The 18,682-nt window shown below is 55.4% G+C and overlaps 1 protein-coding gene across 2 annotated transcripts in view; it reads left to right on the top strand.

Moving 5' to 3' along the window:
- Positions 1–3,400: 3,400 nt before the first annotated feature.
- P2RX1 (purinergic receptor P2X 1) overlaps positions 3,401–18,682 on the top strand; it is a 19,333-nt gene continuing 4,051 nt past the window's right edge. Inside the window, exons 1-7 of one of the 2 annotated variants that reach the window (XM_027767891.1) lie at positions 3,401–3,786; positions 14,329–14,476; positions 14,749–14,820; positions 15,202–15,271; positions 15,544–15,640; positions 15,978–16,007; positions 16,360–16,501. In XM_027767891.1, coding sequence (XP_027623692.1) covers positions 3,650–3,786; positions 14,329–14,476; positions 14,749–14,820; positions 15,202–15,271; positions 15,544–15,640; positions 15,978–16,007; positions 16,360–16,501 — 696 coding nt within the window. In that variant the 5' untranslated portion in view covers positions 3,401–3,649. Of the gene's footprint in view, positions 3,787–14,328; positions 14,477–14,748; positions 14,821–15,201; positions 15,272–15,543; positions 15,641–15,926; positions 16,008–16,359; positions 16,502–18,682 lie in introns of both variants that reach the window. The other variant, XM_006167598.2, reaches the window with a different exon arrangement.

Below are 18,682 nucleotides of genomic sequence, written 5' to 3'. Positions count from 1 at the left end.
TAGCCTCTCACATGGCTGACCACAGTTTGAGTCCCAGACCCGCTGGCTTGAAAATCATGCCGGATCCGTGTGCGTGCATGCCCAAGATCTGGGAAGAGAATGGAGAAGGGATTGCAGTGTGGGCATCCCTTGTAGGGGTGATTTCTCACTTTTGCTCTCACTGTGTCTCTCTCTCTACTTGGGGAGCGCAAGCGCCCTCAGGCAAAAACCTCTAAATAAATAAATAAATAAATAAAAAGAAGAAGAAGAAGAGAGCAGCTAGTGTCACACAACTGGCCCCATGTGGGAAAGGTCTCAGGTTGGGTTGCCTCTATGTGCCTGGCATGTTTTTCAAGCCTCAGCGTCTGGGACTTGAACTGCACAGTCAGCCATGTGGGATCCAGCCACCTTAATGACCTGTCTGGTCCCAATAAGTACACTTATAAAATTAGAGAGAGAGACTGGGGCCAGCAGGTAGTGTGGTGGTTAGGAGGCTGGACTCCCACATGGCTGACTGGTTCGAGTCCTAGATCTGGCAGCTTGCTTTCTCACTTTCCCTCTCTCTGCCCAAATTAAAAAGTAATAATAATAAATTAAATTAAATTAATTCTTTAAAAAAAACGTTTATTAAAAAAAAAAAGGAAAGAGGGAGAGAAAGTAGAAAGGAGATGAGTGGGCACGTGGCTACCATGTGGGCGTAAAGGATTCAGCATGGCCGGAAGCTGTGGAGGAGTCAGAACCTTCAGGTGAGAGTGTTTGAGAGGCTGGCCAGTCTCAAGGGGTCCCCTGACTCCAGGGATGGGAAGAGGCTGGGCACCGAGCCCCCACAGCATGGAGATTAGGGAGGGTCTGATACCTTGGCCAGTTGGGAAGAAGAGCTGAGCCTGGCCATGGCCCTTAGCAGGGGGAGCTGTGTAGCATCCAGACAGTAGGGAGAAGCGGGGGCCATGGCTGCACTTTGGCCTCCCATAGAGGCCTGCCCTCCCCAACTTCCCCTGACAGACTCTATTAGGTTGGCCAGGGTCCTATTCCAACCAGTGCCTGACAGACTGAGGGTTGGGGGAGTTCCTGGGACGCCAAGGCAGGTCCAGGTGTGGATGTGTGTGTAAGTGTTAGGAGTGGGCAGAGGTGTGGTTCCTGCACTCCTCGGACCCTGAGTGTCCAAGGAGACCTGTTGGGGCCTGTGTCCACCCTCCCTTGAGGGTTCAGGCTGGCCTCCAGGCCTGGGCAGTGGCTCCAGGATGGGCATCAGCCCCCTCCACACTCCACAGAACCGCTAAATTTAGCCAGACAGGGGAGGCTGTCCTGGGGCCGAGCACTTGGCAAAAGGGCCTTGTCTCCCTACAAGGCCCGGCCCAGTACCCAAGCAGGCCACCCAGCCTTTGGGCTTATAAGGCAGGCCTGGCGACTCTCAAGAGCTGGAGTCTTTGTGTGGGCTCAGGGCCAAGCCCTCAGACTTTGGGGAGCCTCCTTTCCAGTCACCAGAAGACATGAAAACTACTTACTGTGTGACCTCGTGCTGGGTACTCGACCTCCACAGCCTCGGTTTCCTTCCCTATAAAATGGGGGTCCTAGTATCTGTCCTTCGGGACTAAGCTTACATATGGAACTATGAATTCTGCCCTGCCCACTTCCATCCCTCACAATACACAGAACAAACACAAGTCTCTGTCCCCAAGGAGGCTGGGGTTGGGCCAAGGGCCGGAATGCACAGGCTTCGAATCAGAAGGATGCATTTTAATGTCAGGGAATCAGACACTGGCCCTCTCTGCTCACTCCCTTACCTTGCAGAATTATTAGCAAGAAAAGATCATTGGTTTTTTCACTTTTGAGATGATAAGATCTTCAGATGGGACGGTCCTCCATGCCAGTCTGTTTACTGAGCGCCAGGGCGGATGCCCCGGCTGTGACAGACGCGTGCGTGTGTGCTCCGAGGCAGTGTCTGTCCATCAGCAAGCTCCCTTTCTCCCTTTTCTCTCCTTCTTTCTCTCCCTCCTTCCCCCTCCTCCCTCGCTCCTTTCTCTCCTCCCTCACCCAGCGTCCTGTCGTCCTGTCGGCCCCTCTCCGGAGCGGTGTGGCCACTAGGATAAGGGCGAGTGCAGAGGGCACAGGCAGGGCTCAGACAGCCCACCCCACGCCCCATAAGCAGCTCAGTCCCAGCTGCGGCAGCCATGGAGTTAGCTGGGGAAAGGAACAGCCCTTGTGTCTGGGGTCAAGATGAGGTCAAAGGGTCGTTCTCTGGCTCGCAGCATCTCTAGATTTTTCCTTAGAAAACCCCGAGGTTCTCACTGGCCCCCCTTGAAGGCGGCGGCAGACAACCTGAGAGATCTCCGCTGGCTTGGCAGGAGCTTTGCGTGGGATGAGGCTGAGCCATCTGATAGGAAGGAGCTGGCCTAGGGTGCTGGAAGGGGCCATGGGCCTGGTCTCTGTGGGCGGCCCCTTGCTGTCCAGAAAGCAACTTGACTAGGACAAACGGACGGCTTGGATCCCCAGTCCGGGCCAGGCTCCCTGCACAGCGATTCCCCAGCTGATGACCGGCCAGAAAGAAGACTCCTTATCAGCCTTGAGGAGGTGGGCAGTGGGGCATGGACAGGGGAGGACAGCCTGGACTGGGGGTGGGCGGGGCTGTCCAGGGAGGCTCCTGCTGCCAGTACCTCCCAGAGTGAGTTCGAGCCACTCATTTTTCCTCTCTGAGTTTCAGCTCTTCAAGGGAAGTCGAGGGGTGGGGCTGCGAAGCCTCCAGCTCTGGTGCTTGAGGAGCTGACATGGGACTCCCTGGCCTATGCCAAGTCCCCACAGCCCACAGGCAGCACAGCCAGGGCTGTGTGACAGCAGGTTTTCCCTCCGGCAGTGCGTGGCAGAGGTGGCGTTGGCCTGGTCTGGTGGTGCAGCGGGAGGTGTGGCTGTGGCAGGGCAGGTGGTGGGAGAGGAGACTGGGATGGAGGTGCCGGCCCAGCTTGGACTCGAAGGATGGGTGGGTGGAAGGTGGCTGCCAGGACAGGGGTAGGGCTCCTGCCATGGGCTCAGGGAGTGTCATAAAGCAGAACTGGAAGCAGCCCTCCTTCCTCTTCTGCCCCTCTTGCTGCAAGCCTCCAGGACCTTGCTGCCCACTGGGAGTGTGGGGGCAAGGGCGGGTTGGTGGCTAATGGTGGTGTGTGAGGATGGCTTGGAGGTCACCCAGCTTCCCGCCAGGCCCTGGTCAGAGCCCCTAGCTCTGTCCTGCCAGGTTCGAGATGAGGTGGGTGAGAGGGCTGATGGCTTTATCTCTGTCCCTGTGACGGGTAGCTGGTGGTTTCCTGCCAACAGCTCCTGTTTCCGGAGGCCCAGCAGGGCCCAGGCGGAGCCAGGAGGGTCAGTGGGGCTGGGCCTGAGTGGCCCCACCAGCCCCGCCCCCGTCTATCTTTGGGAATTTATTTGTCCACGGGCGCGGCTGGCCCACAGTCCATTGCCTGCCAGGGGCCAAGAGCTGCTCTGACCACCCAAAGGTTCTCCCTCCCAATTCAAGTGCCTCCAACTGACCTCTGACTCCTGACCTCTGGCCCCACTTGCCCTTCCTAAGGGACCGGGAAGCCCACTGAAGTACCCCTGTAGACGTGGGTGCGGCCACCTGGCTCGCCCTGGCAGCTAAGGCCGTGCAGGGGGCTCGGCTCTGAGCCCCAGCTGGCGCGGCATGGCCCGGCGGCTCCAGGATGAGCTGGCCGCCTTCTTCTTCGAGTACGACACTCCCCGCATGGTGCTCGTGCGCAACAAGAAGGTGGGCGTTGTCTTCCGGCTGATCCAGCTCGTGGTCCTGGTCTACGTGGTCGGGTGAGTCTGGTCCCCTCCCTGATGCTCTCTCGCACCAGCGACCTGTCTGGGTCTGTCCTCCAGGCCCTGGGATGCCCCCATGATGCCAAAGAGCCCCTCTTTCTCGCCACCTGTCACAAGGCCTCCCTCACAAGCCGCTGTGCTATTCAGAAGGAATGGCAAACCCTGCTAGCTCACTGTCAAGAATGGGGACACTGAGGCAGGATGCACAAGAAGCAAAGCCGATGGTTCTGGGGACCTCACTTGGTGTTAAAGGTCCCCCCAAGCCCTTCTACCTCTGACCTCCCAGCAAGCCGGTCAGATGCCACCCTCATTCCACAGGCCCGAGGGGGCAGGCCAGGAAGGGAAAGCTACCCCTCCCCCTCCCGGACTAGGGGCAGCCTGGGATTTCGGAGATGCTGGAAGCAGAGAAATTTTCAAATTCTAAACACCTGGGGTGTGTGTGTGTGTGTGTGTGTGTGTGTGTGTGTTTGCCAAAGGGCATGCTTGCTATCTAGAGAGAGACAGAGAAAGAGAGGGACAGCGAGAAAGCACACTCCATCCCCCCATGGGGGATGACCATGCCATAATCCCTTCTTCATTGTCCTGTTGGGATTTTGGGCACATGTGCCTGGTGCGTTTCTCAAACTGCTGGGTCTGGGGCTCAGACTGTATGGTTAGCCATGTAGGATCCAGCAGCCTGATCGCCAACCCTGGCCAACCCTACCTGGTATCTTTTTTTTAGAGAGAGATGTTTTTGCTATAGGGTACATGCACTCACCATAGAGACAGAAAGACAGAAAGCAAGAAATCACCCCCGGGGGTGGAGATGGCCACGCCGCAATCCCTCCTCCATTCTGCTCTCGGGATTTGGGACATGCATGCACAAGCACCTGGCATGAGTTTTAAGCCACTGAGTCCGGGACTCCAACTGTGGTCAACTATGTGGGAGTCCAGTGACGTAACCATTATGCCACCTGCTGGTCTACCTGCCTGGTATGTAAATGTCAGGCAGAGGATGTCCCAGGGATGACGGCTCCTTTCTGGGCAACTCTGGGCCTGTCCCTCTGTATCAGGAGTCCAGGGTCAGAAGCAGGGTGGGGCTTCCTCTGCGGTCTGGCTGTCCTGGCACAGAAATCCGTCCAGCTGTCCAGGCAGCCCAGGCAGGCCTGGCAAGGGCTTGCACACTCGTGTGCATGTGCTTGTGTGAGCATGAGTGTGTTACGTGACTGTCCATAAACAGGCCTTCATGTGTCTGGGGTGTGCCCAGTGGGTGTGGCTGCTAGGTGTCTCCTCGGGCTGGGTTCTCACACGTGCCCATGCGTGTGCATGCTGTGTCTATACCTGCCCCATGGCTGAGGTGGCTGGGGGCCTGCTGCGTGTCCCTTATGTGTGTGCATCATGTCCATTCACAGTGACTCTGCAGAGGGTTCCTGTAGGCTCTAGGATCACCAAACGGCATTCAGTCCCTGCCTGGAGTCTAGGGGGTACCTGGCAGCACCTTCCTGACTTGGCTGGGTGATTCTGAAGTCTCTGCTGCTCTTGTCTCCATGACCTGTTTGTGTGGTTCTTTTTTATTTATTTATTTATTTATTTATTTATTTATTTGGAGAGGTTTTTGCTATAGGGTGCATACACTCGCCAGGCAGACAGAGAGAGACAGAGAGATAGAAAGCGAGAAAGGATGGCCACGCCACAATCCCTTCTCCTCCATTCTCCTCTCGGGATCTTGGGCACGCACGCACACATGCCCGGCGTGAGTTTAAGCCACCGGGTCCGGGACTTGAACCGCAGTCGACTACATGGGAGTCCAGCAACATAGCCATTACACTAACTGCTGGTCCCTATTTATTTATTTTTTGAGAGTTATTTGCTATAGGATGCGTGCACTCGCCAGAAAGACAGAGAGAGACAGACAGACAGAAAGCGAGAAATCACTCCCTGGGGGGATGGCCACGCTGCAATTCCTCCTCCTCCATTCTCCTCTCAGGATCTTGGGCACACACGTACACACGCTCCATGTGAGTTTAAGTCACTGGATCCAGGACTCGAACCGTGGTCAACTACATGGGAGTCCAGTGACATAGCCATTATGCCAAGTGCTGGTCCCCCCCATTTGTGTGGTTCTAAACTAGGACTGCTGAGTGGCGCCCAGGGCGAGCTGACCAGAAGCCCAAACAGTGGCCACGTTATCCTGGTCTCCCAGAACTTCCAGCATCCAAAATAGCCTTTCATCCACACGACCCATTCCCCGAAGCCTCAGAGCTGGTCAGACAGAACCAGGGCCAGGGCCAGGACCCAGCCTTCTGATGCCCATTGGCCTCTGCCTTCCTCCCATTCACAGACACCTGTGATATTGCTGAGCCTGTGCGGGAAACTGAGGCCCAGAGAGGAGCAGTGGGGTTTCCAGGTCACCAGGCAAGTCAGTCATACATCCGGGCTCAGAACTGAAACCTCCTGACCCCCAGGCCTCTGCTCTGCCTTCGCCTTTCCCACCATCACGAGTTCCGGGGACGGGCCTGGTGGGCACTGGTGGCAGAAGCTCCGGCATAGGACCGGCCTCTGAGTCCCTGGTTAGCTCCACTCCTGATGTTCAGGGGAGGGAAAGGTCACTGCTCAGGCCCAGCCTGCCCCTTGTCCGAGGCTGGGCAATGTGTCTTTACGTTGGCCCCTATGGCTCCCTATGTCTGCTTTCAGACCAGCCGCTGTGAGCAGCACCAGGACCCTCTCCTGTGTTGGTCACAGGCTGTCAGAGTGGGGGGGAAAGTCTCCTCGCCTGACCCCCAGCTGCAGCATATGTCCCAAGCTGAACACATACCTCCAGCGACAGGGACCTCACTACCTTCCTCTTCCCCTTCTTCTCTGCCAACGTTCAGTTTCCTAATGATGTGACCCTTCTCGACGCCACTGAGGCTCAGAGGCACAGTGACTTAGCAGATCTCATAGCACGTCACAGACTAACCAGGGTTAGAACCCAACTGCATGGCTGCACAGCCGGCCTTGAGTCCCGAGAAGGAAACATCCAGAAAGAGCAGGGCCCTGACTTGCCAAGTCACACAGCAGAGCCTGAAGGCGGGGTCCCGCTGCACTCTCCCACCGCAAGCCCAGGCTCCCAGTCTTGCTTGGACTGTGGCTCCTGCTGTCTCTGTCGCCCTCATCTGGCCACTGCTCAGTGCTGCACTGACCCTGCAGCTGGGAGCCCTCAGCCAGAGACCAAGCCCTGACCCAGCCTGGACTTGGTCTCAGCATCTCAGGCCTCAGTTTTCCAGCTGTTTCACTGCGAAATGGCATGAGGGACCCTCTATTATCATGATTCATTTTCAGTTTACTATAGGATGCGTGTGCTCACCAGAGACAGGGGAAGAGAGAGAGAGACGGAGGGGGAATGGCCACTCCACAATCCCTTCTCCATTCTCCTCTCAGGATTCTGGGCGTGCATACATCCCAGCCTGGTGTGTTTTTTAAGTCGCCAGGTCCAGGACTCAAGCCGTGCATTCATGTGGGATCCAGTCACCTTAAACACCACACCACCGGGCTGACCTGAGGGTGCCTCTCTAAAGACATTGAAGAGCAATTTGCTCGTCCTTGAGGAGAATCAGCTTTGCTTTAAACGCCCTCCTTTCCCTCAGATATCTGTCTGTCAGGTCGTGTGGGGTTTGCAGGGTGCATGGAACAGAGCATGAGGAAAAGACCAGACTTCTAGACCCCAGAGACAGGAGCCCGGGTGGGGATGGGTGGACCCAGAACTGGACAGAGCGAGTAACATGGGAGAGCATCCGCTCAGATGAAGAGAGGCCCCGGGATTCAGCAATGGAGTGACTGAGCTGGAGGCAGAGAGGCTGAGATGCCGAGAACCAAAGCAGACCCTGAGGGGGGACACTGGGACTGGGGTCTTCATTGGCCACACTCTTCTGTGAAGTCCAGGGTGAGTGGAGGGAGCAGGTGACCTGAGGCTCTGGGAGGCCGAGCTAAGAGGTCACTCCTTGGCTCCAGTTAGGGCGTTCTCACAGTGAGAGCCACGCCTAGGGTGGTGAGCTCTCTGTCACTGGAGGTGCGTGAGCAGTGGCTGCTGCCCGTGACTTGGCAGGCCATGCTGGGGCTGTGCTGGGACACTCTCCTGCCTGGGGACTCTGGGTGAAGGAAGAGAGTGTGGTCTGGCTGCAGCACAGAGGAAGGTCCCCAAGAGGATCTGTGAATACTGGCTGGGGAGAGGGAGCTGGGAAGCCATCCTGGAGGAGGTGACGTGGTGCGGAATCAGCCATGAGCAAAGGCCTGGGGGCAGGTTTCTCACTGGCTTTCTCACTGGCCCCTCTGGGCCCCTTCTCACTCCAGTCCTCATCCCTCCCCTGTGTCCTCACACAGAGCTCTCAAAAATCACGGGTTGTGAGCTCTCCAAAGAGCACTTCTCAAGGACAAGGTTAGGTGCAAACTTGCTGGGAGAAACACGTCCAGGGCCCACTGCTGCAGCCTCTTCTCCAAGTCCAGTGCTTCCAGGGGGACGGGGCACAGGGTGACCACAGGGAGTGGGAGGAGCTGAGGACCTCTTAGCCAGAACTCCTGTGGTCTCCGTGTCAAAGTCTGACCAAAGACCAAGTGGTGGTACAAGGGTAACGTGACTAGACCCGCACAGCAGAAAGGCCTCCCAGGGCCTCCTGACATGCCCAGGTGCACACACATGTGCTGGGATCTCAGCCAGCCATGGTCCAGGCCAGCTAGAATAAGGGGTTGATGGCAGCAGGAGGACCCTGTTGGGGGATGCCTGTCTGTCTCTCTTATGAAAGAAATAAATAAACTTAAAAAAAGGGGGGAGACCAGGGGATGGCATAAAGGTTATAGTGCTGGATTCCCACACAGTCAACAGTGGTTCGAATCCGGGACCTGGTGGTTTAAAACACACAGGGTGCATGTGCGTGCATGCCCAAGATCCCGAGAGGAGAATGGAGAAGGGATTGCAGCATGGCCATCCCCCCTGGGGGGTGATTTCTTGCTTTCTGTTTCTCTGTCTCTCTCTATCTTGCTGGCAAGCACATGCACCCAATAGCAAAAATAAGAAAAAAAGACTATGTTCGGTTTCAGACCCAGCCGCTGTGAGCAGCACCAGGACCCTCTCCTGTGTTGGTCACAGGCTGTCAGAGTGGGGGGGAAAGTCTCCTCGCCTGACCCCCAGCTGCAGCATATGTCCCAAGCTGAACACATACCTCCAGCGACAGGGACCTCACTACCTTCCTCTTCCCCTTCTTCTCTGCCAACGTTCAGTTTCCTAATGATGTGACCCTTCTCGACGCCACTGAGGCTCAGAGGCACAGTGACTTAGCAGATCTCATAGCACGTCACAGACTAACCAGGGTTAGAACCCAACTGCATGGCTGCACAGCCGGCCTTGAGTCCCGAGAAGGAAACATCCAGAAAGAGCAGGGCCCTGACTTGCCAAGTCACACAGCAGAGCCTGAAGGCGGGGTCCCGCTGCACTCTCCCACCGCAAGCCCAGGCTCCCAGTCTTGCTTGGACTGTGGCTCCTGCTGTCTCTGTCGCCCTCATCTGGCCACTGCTCAGTGCTGCACTGACCCTGCAGCTGGGAGCCCTCAGCCAGAGACCAAGCCCTGACCCAGCCTGGACTTGGTCTCAGCATCTCAGGCCTCAGTTTTCCAGCTGTTTCACTGCGAAATGGCATGAGGGACCCTCTATTATCATGATTCATTTTCAGTTTACTATAGGATGCGTGTGCTCACCAGAGACAGGGGAAGAGAGAGAGAGACGGAGGGGGAATGGCCACTCCACAATCCCTTCTCCATTCTCCTCTCAGGATTCTGGGCGTGCATACATCCCAGCCTGGTGTGTTTTTTAAGTCGCCAGGTCCAGGACTCAAGCCGTGCATTCATGTGGGATCCAGTCACCTTAAACACCACACCACCGGGCTGACCTGAGGGTGCCTCTCTAAAGACATTGAAGAGCAATTTGCTCGTCCTTGAGGAGAATCAGCTTTGCTTTAAACGCCCTCCTTTCCCTCAGATATCTGTCTGTCAGGTCGTGTGGGGTTTGCAGGGTGCATGGAACAGAGCATGAGGAAAAGACCAGACTTCTAGACCCCAGAGACAGGAGCCCGGGTGGGGATGGGTGGACCCAGAACTGGACAGAGCGAGTAACATGGGAGAGCATCCGCTCAGATGAAGAGAGGCCCCGGGATTCAGCAATGGAGTGACTGAGCTGGAGGCAGAGAGGCTGAGATGCCGAGAACCAAAGCAGACCCTGAGGGGGGACACTGGGACTGGGGTCTTCATTGGCCACACTCTTCTGTGAAGTCCAGGGTGAGTGGAGGGAGCAGGTGACCTGAGGCTCTGGGAGGCCGAGCTAAGAGGTCACTCCTTGGCTCCAGTTAGGGCGTTCTCACAGTGAGAGCCACGCCTAGGGTGGTGAGCTCTCTGTCACTGGAGGTGCGTGAGCAGTGGCTGCTGCCCGTGACTTGGCAGGCCATGCTGGGGCTGTGCTGGGACACTCTCCTGCCTGGGGACTCTGGGTGAAGGAAGAGAGTGTGGTCTGGCTGCAGCACAGAGGAAGGTCCCCAAGAGGATCTGTGAATACTGGCTGGGGAGAGGGAGCTGGGAAGCCATCCTGGAGGAGGTGACGTGGTGCGGAATCAGCCATGAGCAAAGGCCTGGGGGCAGGTTTCTCACTGGCTTTCTCACTGGCCCCTCTGGGCCCCTTCTCACTCCAGTCCTCATCCCTCCCCTGTGTCCTCACACAGAGCTCTCAAAAATCACGGGTTGTGAGCTCTCCAAAGAGCACTTCTCAAGGACAAGGTTAGGTGCAAACTTGCTGGGAGAAACACGTCCAGGGCCCACTGCTGCAGCCTCTTCTCCAAGTCCAGTGCTTCCAGGGGGACGGGGCACAGGGTGACCACAGGGAGTGGGAGGAGCTGAGGACCTCTTAGCCAGAACTCCTGTGGTCTCCGTGTCAAAGTCTGACCAAAGACCAAGTGGTGGTACAAGGGTAACGTGACTAGACCCGCACAGCAGAAAGGCCTCCCAGGGCCTCCTGACATGCCCAGGTGCACACACATGTGCTGGGATCTCAGCCAGCCATGGTCCAGGCCAGCTAGAATAAGGGGTTGATGGCAGCAGGAGGACCCTGTTGGGGGATGCCTGTCTGTCTCTCTTATGAAAGAAATAAATAAACTTAAAAAAAGGGGGGAGACCAGGGGATGGCATAAAGGTTATAGTGCTGGATTCCCACACAGTCAACAGTGGTTCGAATCCGGGACCTGGTGGTTTAAAACACACAGGGTGCATGTGCGTGCATGCCCAAGATCCCGAGAGGAGAATGGAGAAGGGATTGCAGCATGGCCATCCCCCCTGGGGGGTGATTTCTTGCTTTCTGTTTCTCTGTCTCTCTCTATCTTGCTGGCAAGCACATGCACCCAATAGCAAAAATAAGAAAAAAAGAAAGAAAGAAAGGAAGGAAGAGAGAAAGAAAAAGAAGCCAACCTAAACTGGAGTTAAAAGGAGGGATAAGGGTACCGGCCGATTTATGTAACTGGAAGATCACTGTGGGTTCCAGGCCTGGCTGGACCCTCCACAATGCGGGCAGAGGAGGTGCACGGGAGGCGGGGCATTCAGGCCAGTCCAGCTTCGGCTCCCAAACGAAGTAGCCAGGATCCATGATCTCCTCTTCTCAGCTCCTCTGTGGAGGCTTCATTTTCCATGGTGGCAAAATGGACACCAGCAGCTCCAGAGTGACATCCCACCAGCTTAGCCATCTCTGAAGTGCAAGAGTTTCTCCTGCAGAGTACCAGCAAAAGGCGCAGGTTCAGGAGCCAGCCAAGCGACATGGTGATTAAGGCAGCTGGATCCCTCTTCACTGATGCACAGTTCAAGTCCCAGATCTAGGAGTTTGAAAAACATGCCCGTTGTATGTGTGTCTGTGCTCAAAATCCTGAGAGTGGAGAAGGAATGATCGTCCCCCTCTGGGGGTACTTTCTCATGTTCTCTCTCTCCTTCTCTGTCTGTCTCCGTTGAGTGTAGATGATTTATAGAAAAAAAAAAATAGTGAGTGTAGATGCTCTATAGAAAAAAAATAGTCCAACTCTTATTGGGTGGTGTTGGGTCATGTGACCACTCCAGAGCAAATCATCATGACCAAGGAAATCGTCTGCCAATTGGAGAAGCCTGCTCATGTGCACACTCCTGACCTGGCCCCTCCCATGAGGAAAGAGTACAAACGAAGGTCCTGGGGCAGGAGAGAAACAGCAGATCAGTAGGAGGAGGCTGAAGGGGAGGGGTGAGGCCTCGCCTGTTGCTATCTGGGGCCTGCAGGGGGCAGCAGCGACCAAGCTCAGCATTGGATACGCTGACTTGAGCAGCTCTGGAGTCAGGTTGAGGAGGGACTTGGAGGAGGAGCTGGGTGGACAATGGGAGGGACAAAGAGAACGCTGGTGAGCTGGGTGGCGGTGTACACCTGCCATCCCACATATTCGAGAGGCTGAGGCAGAAGGACCAGAAGATGAAGGCCAGCCTGGGACACAGAATGAGACTCTGTGTCTTGGAGAAAAAAACAAAAAGACATTGGTGGGCTGCCTCCCTCGGGCCTGCAGCAGGGAGACCACGCTGGAGAGTAGCAGCCATTCTGGGACCAAGAGGCCTGGAGAATTCTGTTGCCAGCCTGGGCCCTGGGCCGTAGGAGTAGACAGCTTTGAGCTCTCTGCTTGGAAGGTGAGCTGGGGGTACGGGGGTGGGGGGTGGGCAGGCCTAACATATCTACCTGTAGGTGCACTCACAGGCTTGCCCTGGAGATACACAGCAGTATGCGCCAATGGGCTTGGCAGTGTACACGTGCACGCTCACACACACACACACACACACACACACACAGTTATCCTGAATCTCCATGATGAGGAAGGCCACACCCTGGAGAGAAGCATTATCCAGGCTTCTTTTGGTTATAAGCAAGGGACAGAAACCATATGCAAATTGGCTTAAATAAAGGAAACGCATTTCTTGGCGAGGTAACTAAAGTCCAAAAGTAGTGTTTTTAAAATTATGTTCTTACATTTTTATTTAATATTATTATTTTTTAATTTGACCACAGAGAGAGAGAGAAAGTGAGAAAACAAGCCACCACGTCTGGGACTGGAACCATAGTCAGCCATGTGGAATTTCAGCGCCTTAACTACCACACCACCTGCTGGTCTCCCAAAAGTAGATTTTTAAACATATTTCAGGCATGGCTGGATCCAGGTGCTCAAGCAATATTGTCAGGAGCCTATCCTTCTTCATTTCCTGGCCTAGCTTCTCTCTAGGTGGGCTTCATTCTCAGGCTTGCTCTCTCTGTGAAGTGGCAAAAACAGCTAACCATAGTTTTATTCTCACAGACTTCCTGCTTAGCCACCTGCAAAGAGATGTTTCTTTTCCAGTGATTCCCAGAAAAATCCTAGCTTCATTGCTGCAACCCCCCAGGTCATGTGCCCATCCTCAGAACCCTCACTGTTACCAGGGGGATAGAACAGGGAAGGGAGGTCGGCCCCCTCTGAAACTCCTGGAATAGGGACTGACAGTTAGTGTAATGGATATGTCACTGGACTCCCATGTAGTTGACCATGGTTCGAGTCCTGGACCCCGTGGCTTAAACTCACACCGGGCGTGTGTACGTGCATGCCCAAGATCCCGAGAGGAGAATGGAGAAGAAGGGATTGCGGCATGGCCATCCCCCCTGGGGAGTGATTTCTTGCTTTCTGTCTCTCTGGCAAGCGCACGCGCCCTATAGCAAAAGGAAAAACCTCTTGGAATGAAAATGAAGAACCCAAAGGAAAAGGAGTTGTCAGAGCTGAGACCGGAAGGCCAGAATGCCACAGGGCCTCAACTGGGGGCTGGCTGCAGCAAGTCCTTCAGTGGCCCCCTTTCTTCCCCTTTCCCAGGGGCTCCCGGCATGAACAGAATCGTAACAACCGTTCTTATGATCAGCACTCACTCATTGCCAGTGCCCACTCGAAGTGTTTTTTCACACATTATCTGATTTAACGCATAATGAGAAGTGCTATTATCATTCCCATTTTACAGATGAGGGATCTGAGGCATGGAGGGATTCGATAGCTTACCCCACCCCAGATCACACAGCCAGTAATGGAGCTGAGGTTCAGATCCAGGCTGTTGGGCAGCAAAGGCCAGACTCTCAGGATCATGTTCTGCTGTTCTCCGTGGGAGGACCTCAGGATAGACTCTAGGGTGGAGGACTGGGGTCTGAGACCCCAGCAAACCCTGCTCTAGGAAAAGGATCTGAGTGGGTCAGTAAGTCTCCTCCCTGGGAATTAGTGTTTCCAGTGAAAACAGTGGTGAACTTCAGGCGCAGGCCAGCAGGGGGCGGTAGGAGAGGCAATCCCATCTCTAGCCCAAGACTGGAGATTTGGGTGGAGAATGGTTCAGAGAGAACGGCTCCGAGAGGCCTCTGGGGAAGGCCGCCATGAGTCCAGCCGTTGCCAGGAAGGGCAGAGGACCGTATAGCCACATGCCATCCTTGAACGACCCCGCTTAACTCTGTCCCAGAGCCACAGTTGCCCTGTGCCCCTCTCCCCAGGTGGGTGTTTGTCTACGAGAAGGGCTACCAGACCTCCGGCGGCCTCATCAGCAGCGTGTCTGTGAAACTCAAGGGCTTGGCGGTGACCCAGATCCCTGGCCTCGGCCCTCAGGTCTGGGATGTGGCCGACTACGTCTTCCCAGCCCAGGTGAGCTGACCCAGGGGTGCACCTTCCGCCCACGGGGCCTGTCTCTGTCCCTGTGGGGCCAGTACAGCAACCTGTCTCCCTCTGGTCCTGTTTCCCTAACTGTGAGCAAGGGCAGAAGCAGCTTGGTAAAAGCCCCCACTCTGACGTCAGGAGGAGTGGAGGCTGCTGGGTGGCTTGTGGGCTCCCGGGCCCTGCTGGGCCAGCGCGTGTATTCTCAGGGTGGTTCTCTCAGCTCATGGCCCTGCCCACCTTCGCCTGCCTCTCACTTCCAGGGGGACAGCTCCTTCGTGGTCATGACTAATTTCATCGCGACCCCACGGCAGGCTCAGGGCTACTGCGCAGAGGTGAGGACTTCGCCAGGAGGTGGGCCTGGGGTGACACTGGGTGGGCTGCCCCCAGGGGTCGCAGTGGTGGAATATCAGGCTAGACTCACACAAGGTACCTGTCCACCTCTGACGGTGCCAAGCCCTCCCTCCCAGCTGTGTGTCTTAGTGCCCACGCCCACCCCCATTTCTCCCACCTCCACCCCGTGCCGCTGACTTTGATGATGAGCAGCCGGCCATGAGCCTGGGGGGCCACAGCAGAGCAGTGTGGAGAGTCCTGGGGGAAAGGCCAAAACAGCCGGAGACTCTGCCCCACACCCTCCTAGGGCCCTGGGGGTGGAAGGGGCTCTTCCCAGCACCCCACCCGAGAGGCCTTGGGCCAGCAGCTCTCCCCTCCCCCAGCACCCGGAAGGGGGTACCTGCAGGGACGACCGCAGTTGCATTCCTGGGAAGGCAGAAAGGAAGGCCCAAGGTAAGGTCGGCCTCCTCCCGGCCCTGGTGTCCTACAGGCTCCCTTGGGCCTGGCAGGCCTCGCCTCACGTGCCCTCTGCCAGTCTGTCCTCCACAAGCGGGGGGCCCTTCCAGTTCTCTCCTGCCATGCTGTCCCAGGCCCTGCTGGCTTTCTGTCCTCAGGCTCCTTTCCTCGGGTATCCCACATCAGGGGGTCCTGGAGGAGAAGCTGGGAGAGCCTCCTCTGCACCCCCAGCTTGGGATGGGCACCCAGGGGCTCCTCCCTCTCTCCAGGGATCCGCACGGGCAAGTGTGTGGCCTTCAACCATACCGTGCAGACCTGCGAGATCTTCGGCTGGTGTCCTGTGGAAGTGGACGATGACATCCCTCGGTAACACCCTGTCCTTCCAGGGAGCTGGAGGCCGGTCCCCAGCCCAGTCAGAGGGCATCTGGATCCAGAGAGGATCAGACTCTCCTTTCTGTGCCCCACCCTCCCCAACCCCCAGTCCACATGGCCCAGGCCAGATTGCCCCAGGCCCTGGTCGGGAACTCCGGGTCCCCACCCAAGGCTGCAGGAAGATCCCGTGTGCTCTCACCTCCCCCCACCGTGTCATGCTCTGCACGGGTCACATGGGGGACTCCTAGGGAGGGCGGTCAGTGAGTGCGGTCTCCTCTAGCCCTGCCCTTCTCCGAGAGGCTGAGAACTTCACTCTCTTCATCAAGAACAGCATCAGCTTTCCACGCTTCAAGGTCAACAGGTTCGTGGGAAAGGCAGGCAGAAGAGGTGTGAGCAGCTCCCTGAGACCCCTCCAGCTGGTCTCCACTGTCTCTGCCTCCCTCTGTTCCTGCCAGTGTCGCTCTGGAGGCAGAGATGGGGCTGGGCCCCTGGGGGCGGGGCTGATGAAGGGGCATTCTGGAGCCCATGATGAGGAGGCCCTGGGTCCAAGAAGTTAGCAAACTCTGCTTTTGGCAAAGGATCTGATAGCGTGGTCAGCAGGTCTTCCTTGGGAGTTGGCAGTTTCAGTGAAGCGCGGTGGAACTTCAGGCGCTGGCTAGCAGGGGGAGGCAGGGAACAGGCACAGGCCGCGGCCAACACCCTCTGTCCCATAGGCGCAACCTGGTGGAGGAGGTGGATGCCAACTACATGAAGACCTGCCTCTTCCACAAGACCCTGCACCCTCTGTGCCCCGTCTTCAGGCTTGGCTATGTGGTGCAAGAGTCAGGCCAGAATTTTAGCACCCTGGCTGAGAAGGTATGTGGGGGACTGGTTCCTGAGACCATGATAAATGCTTTTCAGACCTAGTTCATCTTCTAAGGCCTCCTTGGTGTGGGCTGAGTGTATGTGTGGGTCTGTTCCCCAGTACTAGAGGGACACGGTATGGCCCTGAGGGCCAGGGCTTTGTTCTCAGCAGCGCCTGGCATGGATCCGACACAGATGAATAGACACAGCAGATTTGTCACCTGGACACTTGCTGTTCTTAAAATTTTAGATGAAAGCAGCTTGGACCCCATAGCGCATGACCGTGAAATCCTGTGCTCTGGGAGTCTCATGGGTTCTGAGAAGCAGTTTTTTGTGTGTCATTTTTAGAGATTTTTGCTACAGAGTGTGTGCACTTGCTGGAGAGACAGAGAGACAGAAAGCGAAAAATCACCTTCCTTAGAGGGGCTGGTCACACCACAGTCCCTTCTCCATTCTCCTCTTGGGATTCTGGGCATACACACACACGTGCCCAGCGTGAGTTTTAAGCTACCTGATCTAGGACTCAAACTGCAGCTGACCACGTGGGAGTCTAGCCCCTTAGCCACTATGCCACCTGCTGACCCCTGTTTGTTTTTAACAGCACAACTTATATTTATCATCATACTATACACAAACAAGGTTCAGGAGTTTGGATTTACTAGAGACCTGCTGACCCCTGTTTGTTTTTAACAGCACTACTTATATTTATCTTCATACTATAGATAAACAAGGTTCAGGAGTTTGGATTTACTAGAATTCCATCTTTTTTTCCCTTAATTACCAGTACATGTGCTTGCCAGAGACAGAGAGAGAAAGAGAGAAAAAGCACTTCTGACTGGGGCATGGTCACACCACAAAGACAGAGAGAGAAAGAGAGAAAAAGCACTTCCGACTGGGGCATGGTCACACAACAATCCTTCTCCGTTTCTCTATCCTGTTGGGATTTGGGGCACTCAAGCACCTGGAGTGCTTTTTAAGCCACCAGGTCTGAGGTTCGGACTGCGTTTGGCCATGCGGGCTCCAGCTCCAGCCAGTAAGCTATGAGCTGGCTCCAGAATGCCATCCTTTTTTTTTTTTTTTAAGAATTATTTATTGGGAACCAGCAGTTAGTGTAATGGCTATGTCACTGGACTTCCACGTAGTTGACCGCAGTTTGCGTCCCGGACTCAGTGGCTTAAAACTCATGCCGGGCGCATGTGCATGCGTGCCCAAGATCCCGAGAGGAGAATGGAGGAGAGGGGATTGTGGTGTGGCCATCCCCCCGGGGGGTGACTTCTCGCTTTCTGTCTCTCTGTCTCTCTCTGTCTATCTGGCGAGCGCACACGCCCTATAGCAAAAAAAAAACCAACACTCTCCCAAAAAAAAGAATTATTTATTTATGTAATTAATTCCATTTATTATTATTTTTTTTGGAGAGATTTTTGCTATAGGGCGCGTGCATGCGCCAGAAAGAGAGAGACAGAGAGACAGAAAGTGAGAAATCACTCCCCAGGGGGGATGGCCATGCCGCAATCCCTTCTCCTCCATTCTCCTCGACTACATGTGAGTCCAGTGACATAGCCATTATGCTAACTGCTGGTCCCATTTATTATTATTATTTTTTAACGTGACCAACAGAGATAGAAAGGGAAAGTGAGAAAGCAAGCTGCCAGGTCCAGGACTCAAACCACAGTTGACCATGTGGGAATCCAGTGCCTTTAACCACCATGCCACCTGCTGGCCCCTAAATTACATTATTAAGGAAATACTGGTTTTTTGGGACCAGCAGTTGGTGTAATGGCTATGTCACTGGACTCTTTTGTAGTCAACCGCAGTTCGAGTCCCAGACCCGGTAGTTTAAACTCATGCTGGGCACATGTGCGTGCGTGCCCAAGATCCCGAGAGGAGAATGAAGGAGAAGGAATTGTGGTGTGGCCATCCCTCCCGGGGGGTGATTTCTCGCTTTCTGTCTCTCTGACTCTCTGTGCCTTTCTGGTGAGTGCACGCACCCTATAGCAAAAACCTCTCCAAAATAAATAAATAAATAAATAAATAAATAATAAAAAGATGGGGTTCTGGAGGCTCGCAAGTGGTGAGGTGGTTAAAGGCGCTGGATTCCCACATGGGTGATCCTGGTTCCAGTCCCAGATCTAGCGGCTTGCTTTCCCACTTCCCATTCCTCTCTCTGTCTCTGTCTGGGCAAATTTAAAAATA

The sequence above is a fragment of the Tupaia chinensis genome, unplaced genomic scaffold (assembly GCF_000334495.1).
Source record: "Tupaia chinensis unplaced genomic scaffold, TupChi_1.0 Scaffold144899_1, whole genome shotgun sequence".
Taxonomy (NCBI): Eukaryota; Metazoa; Chordata; class Mammalia; order Scandentia; family Tupaiidae; genus Tupaia; species Tupaia belangeri.
The sequence above is the reverse complement of the archived record's forward strand: the minus strand, read 5'-3'. Positions and strand labels throughout refer to the sequence as shown.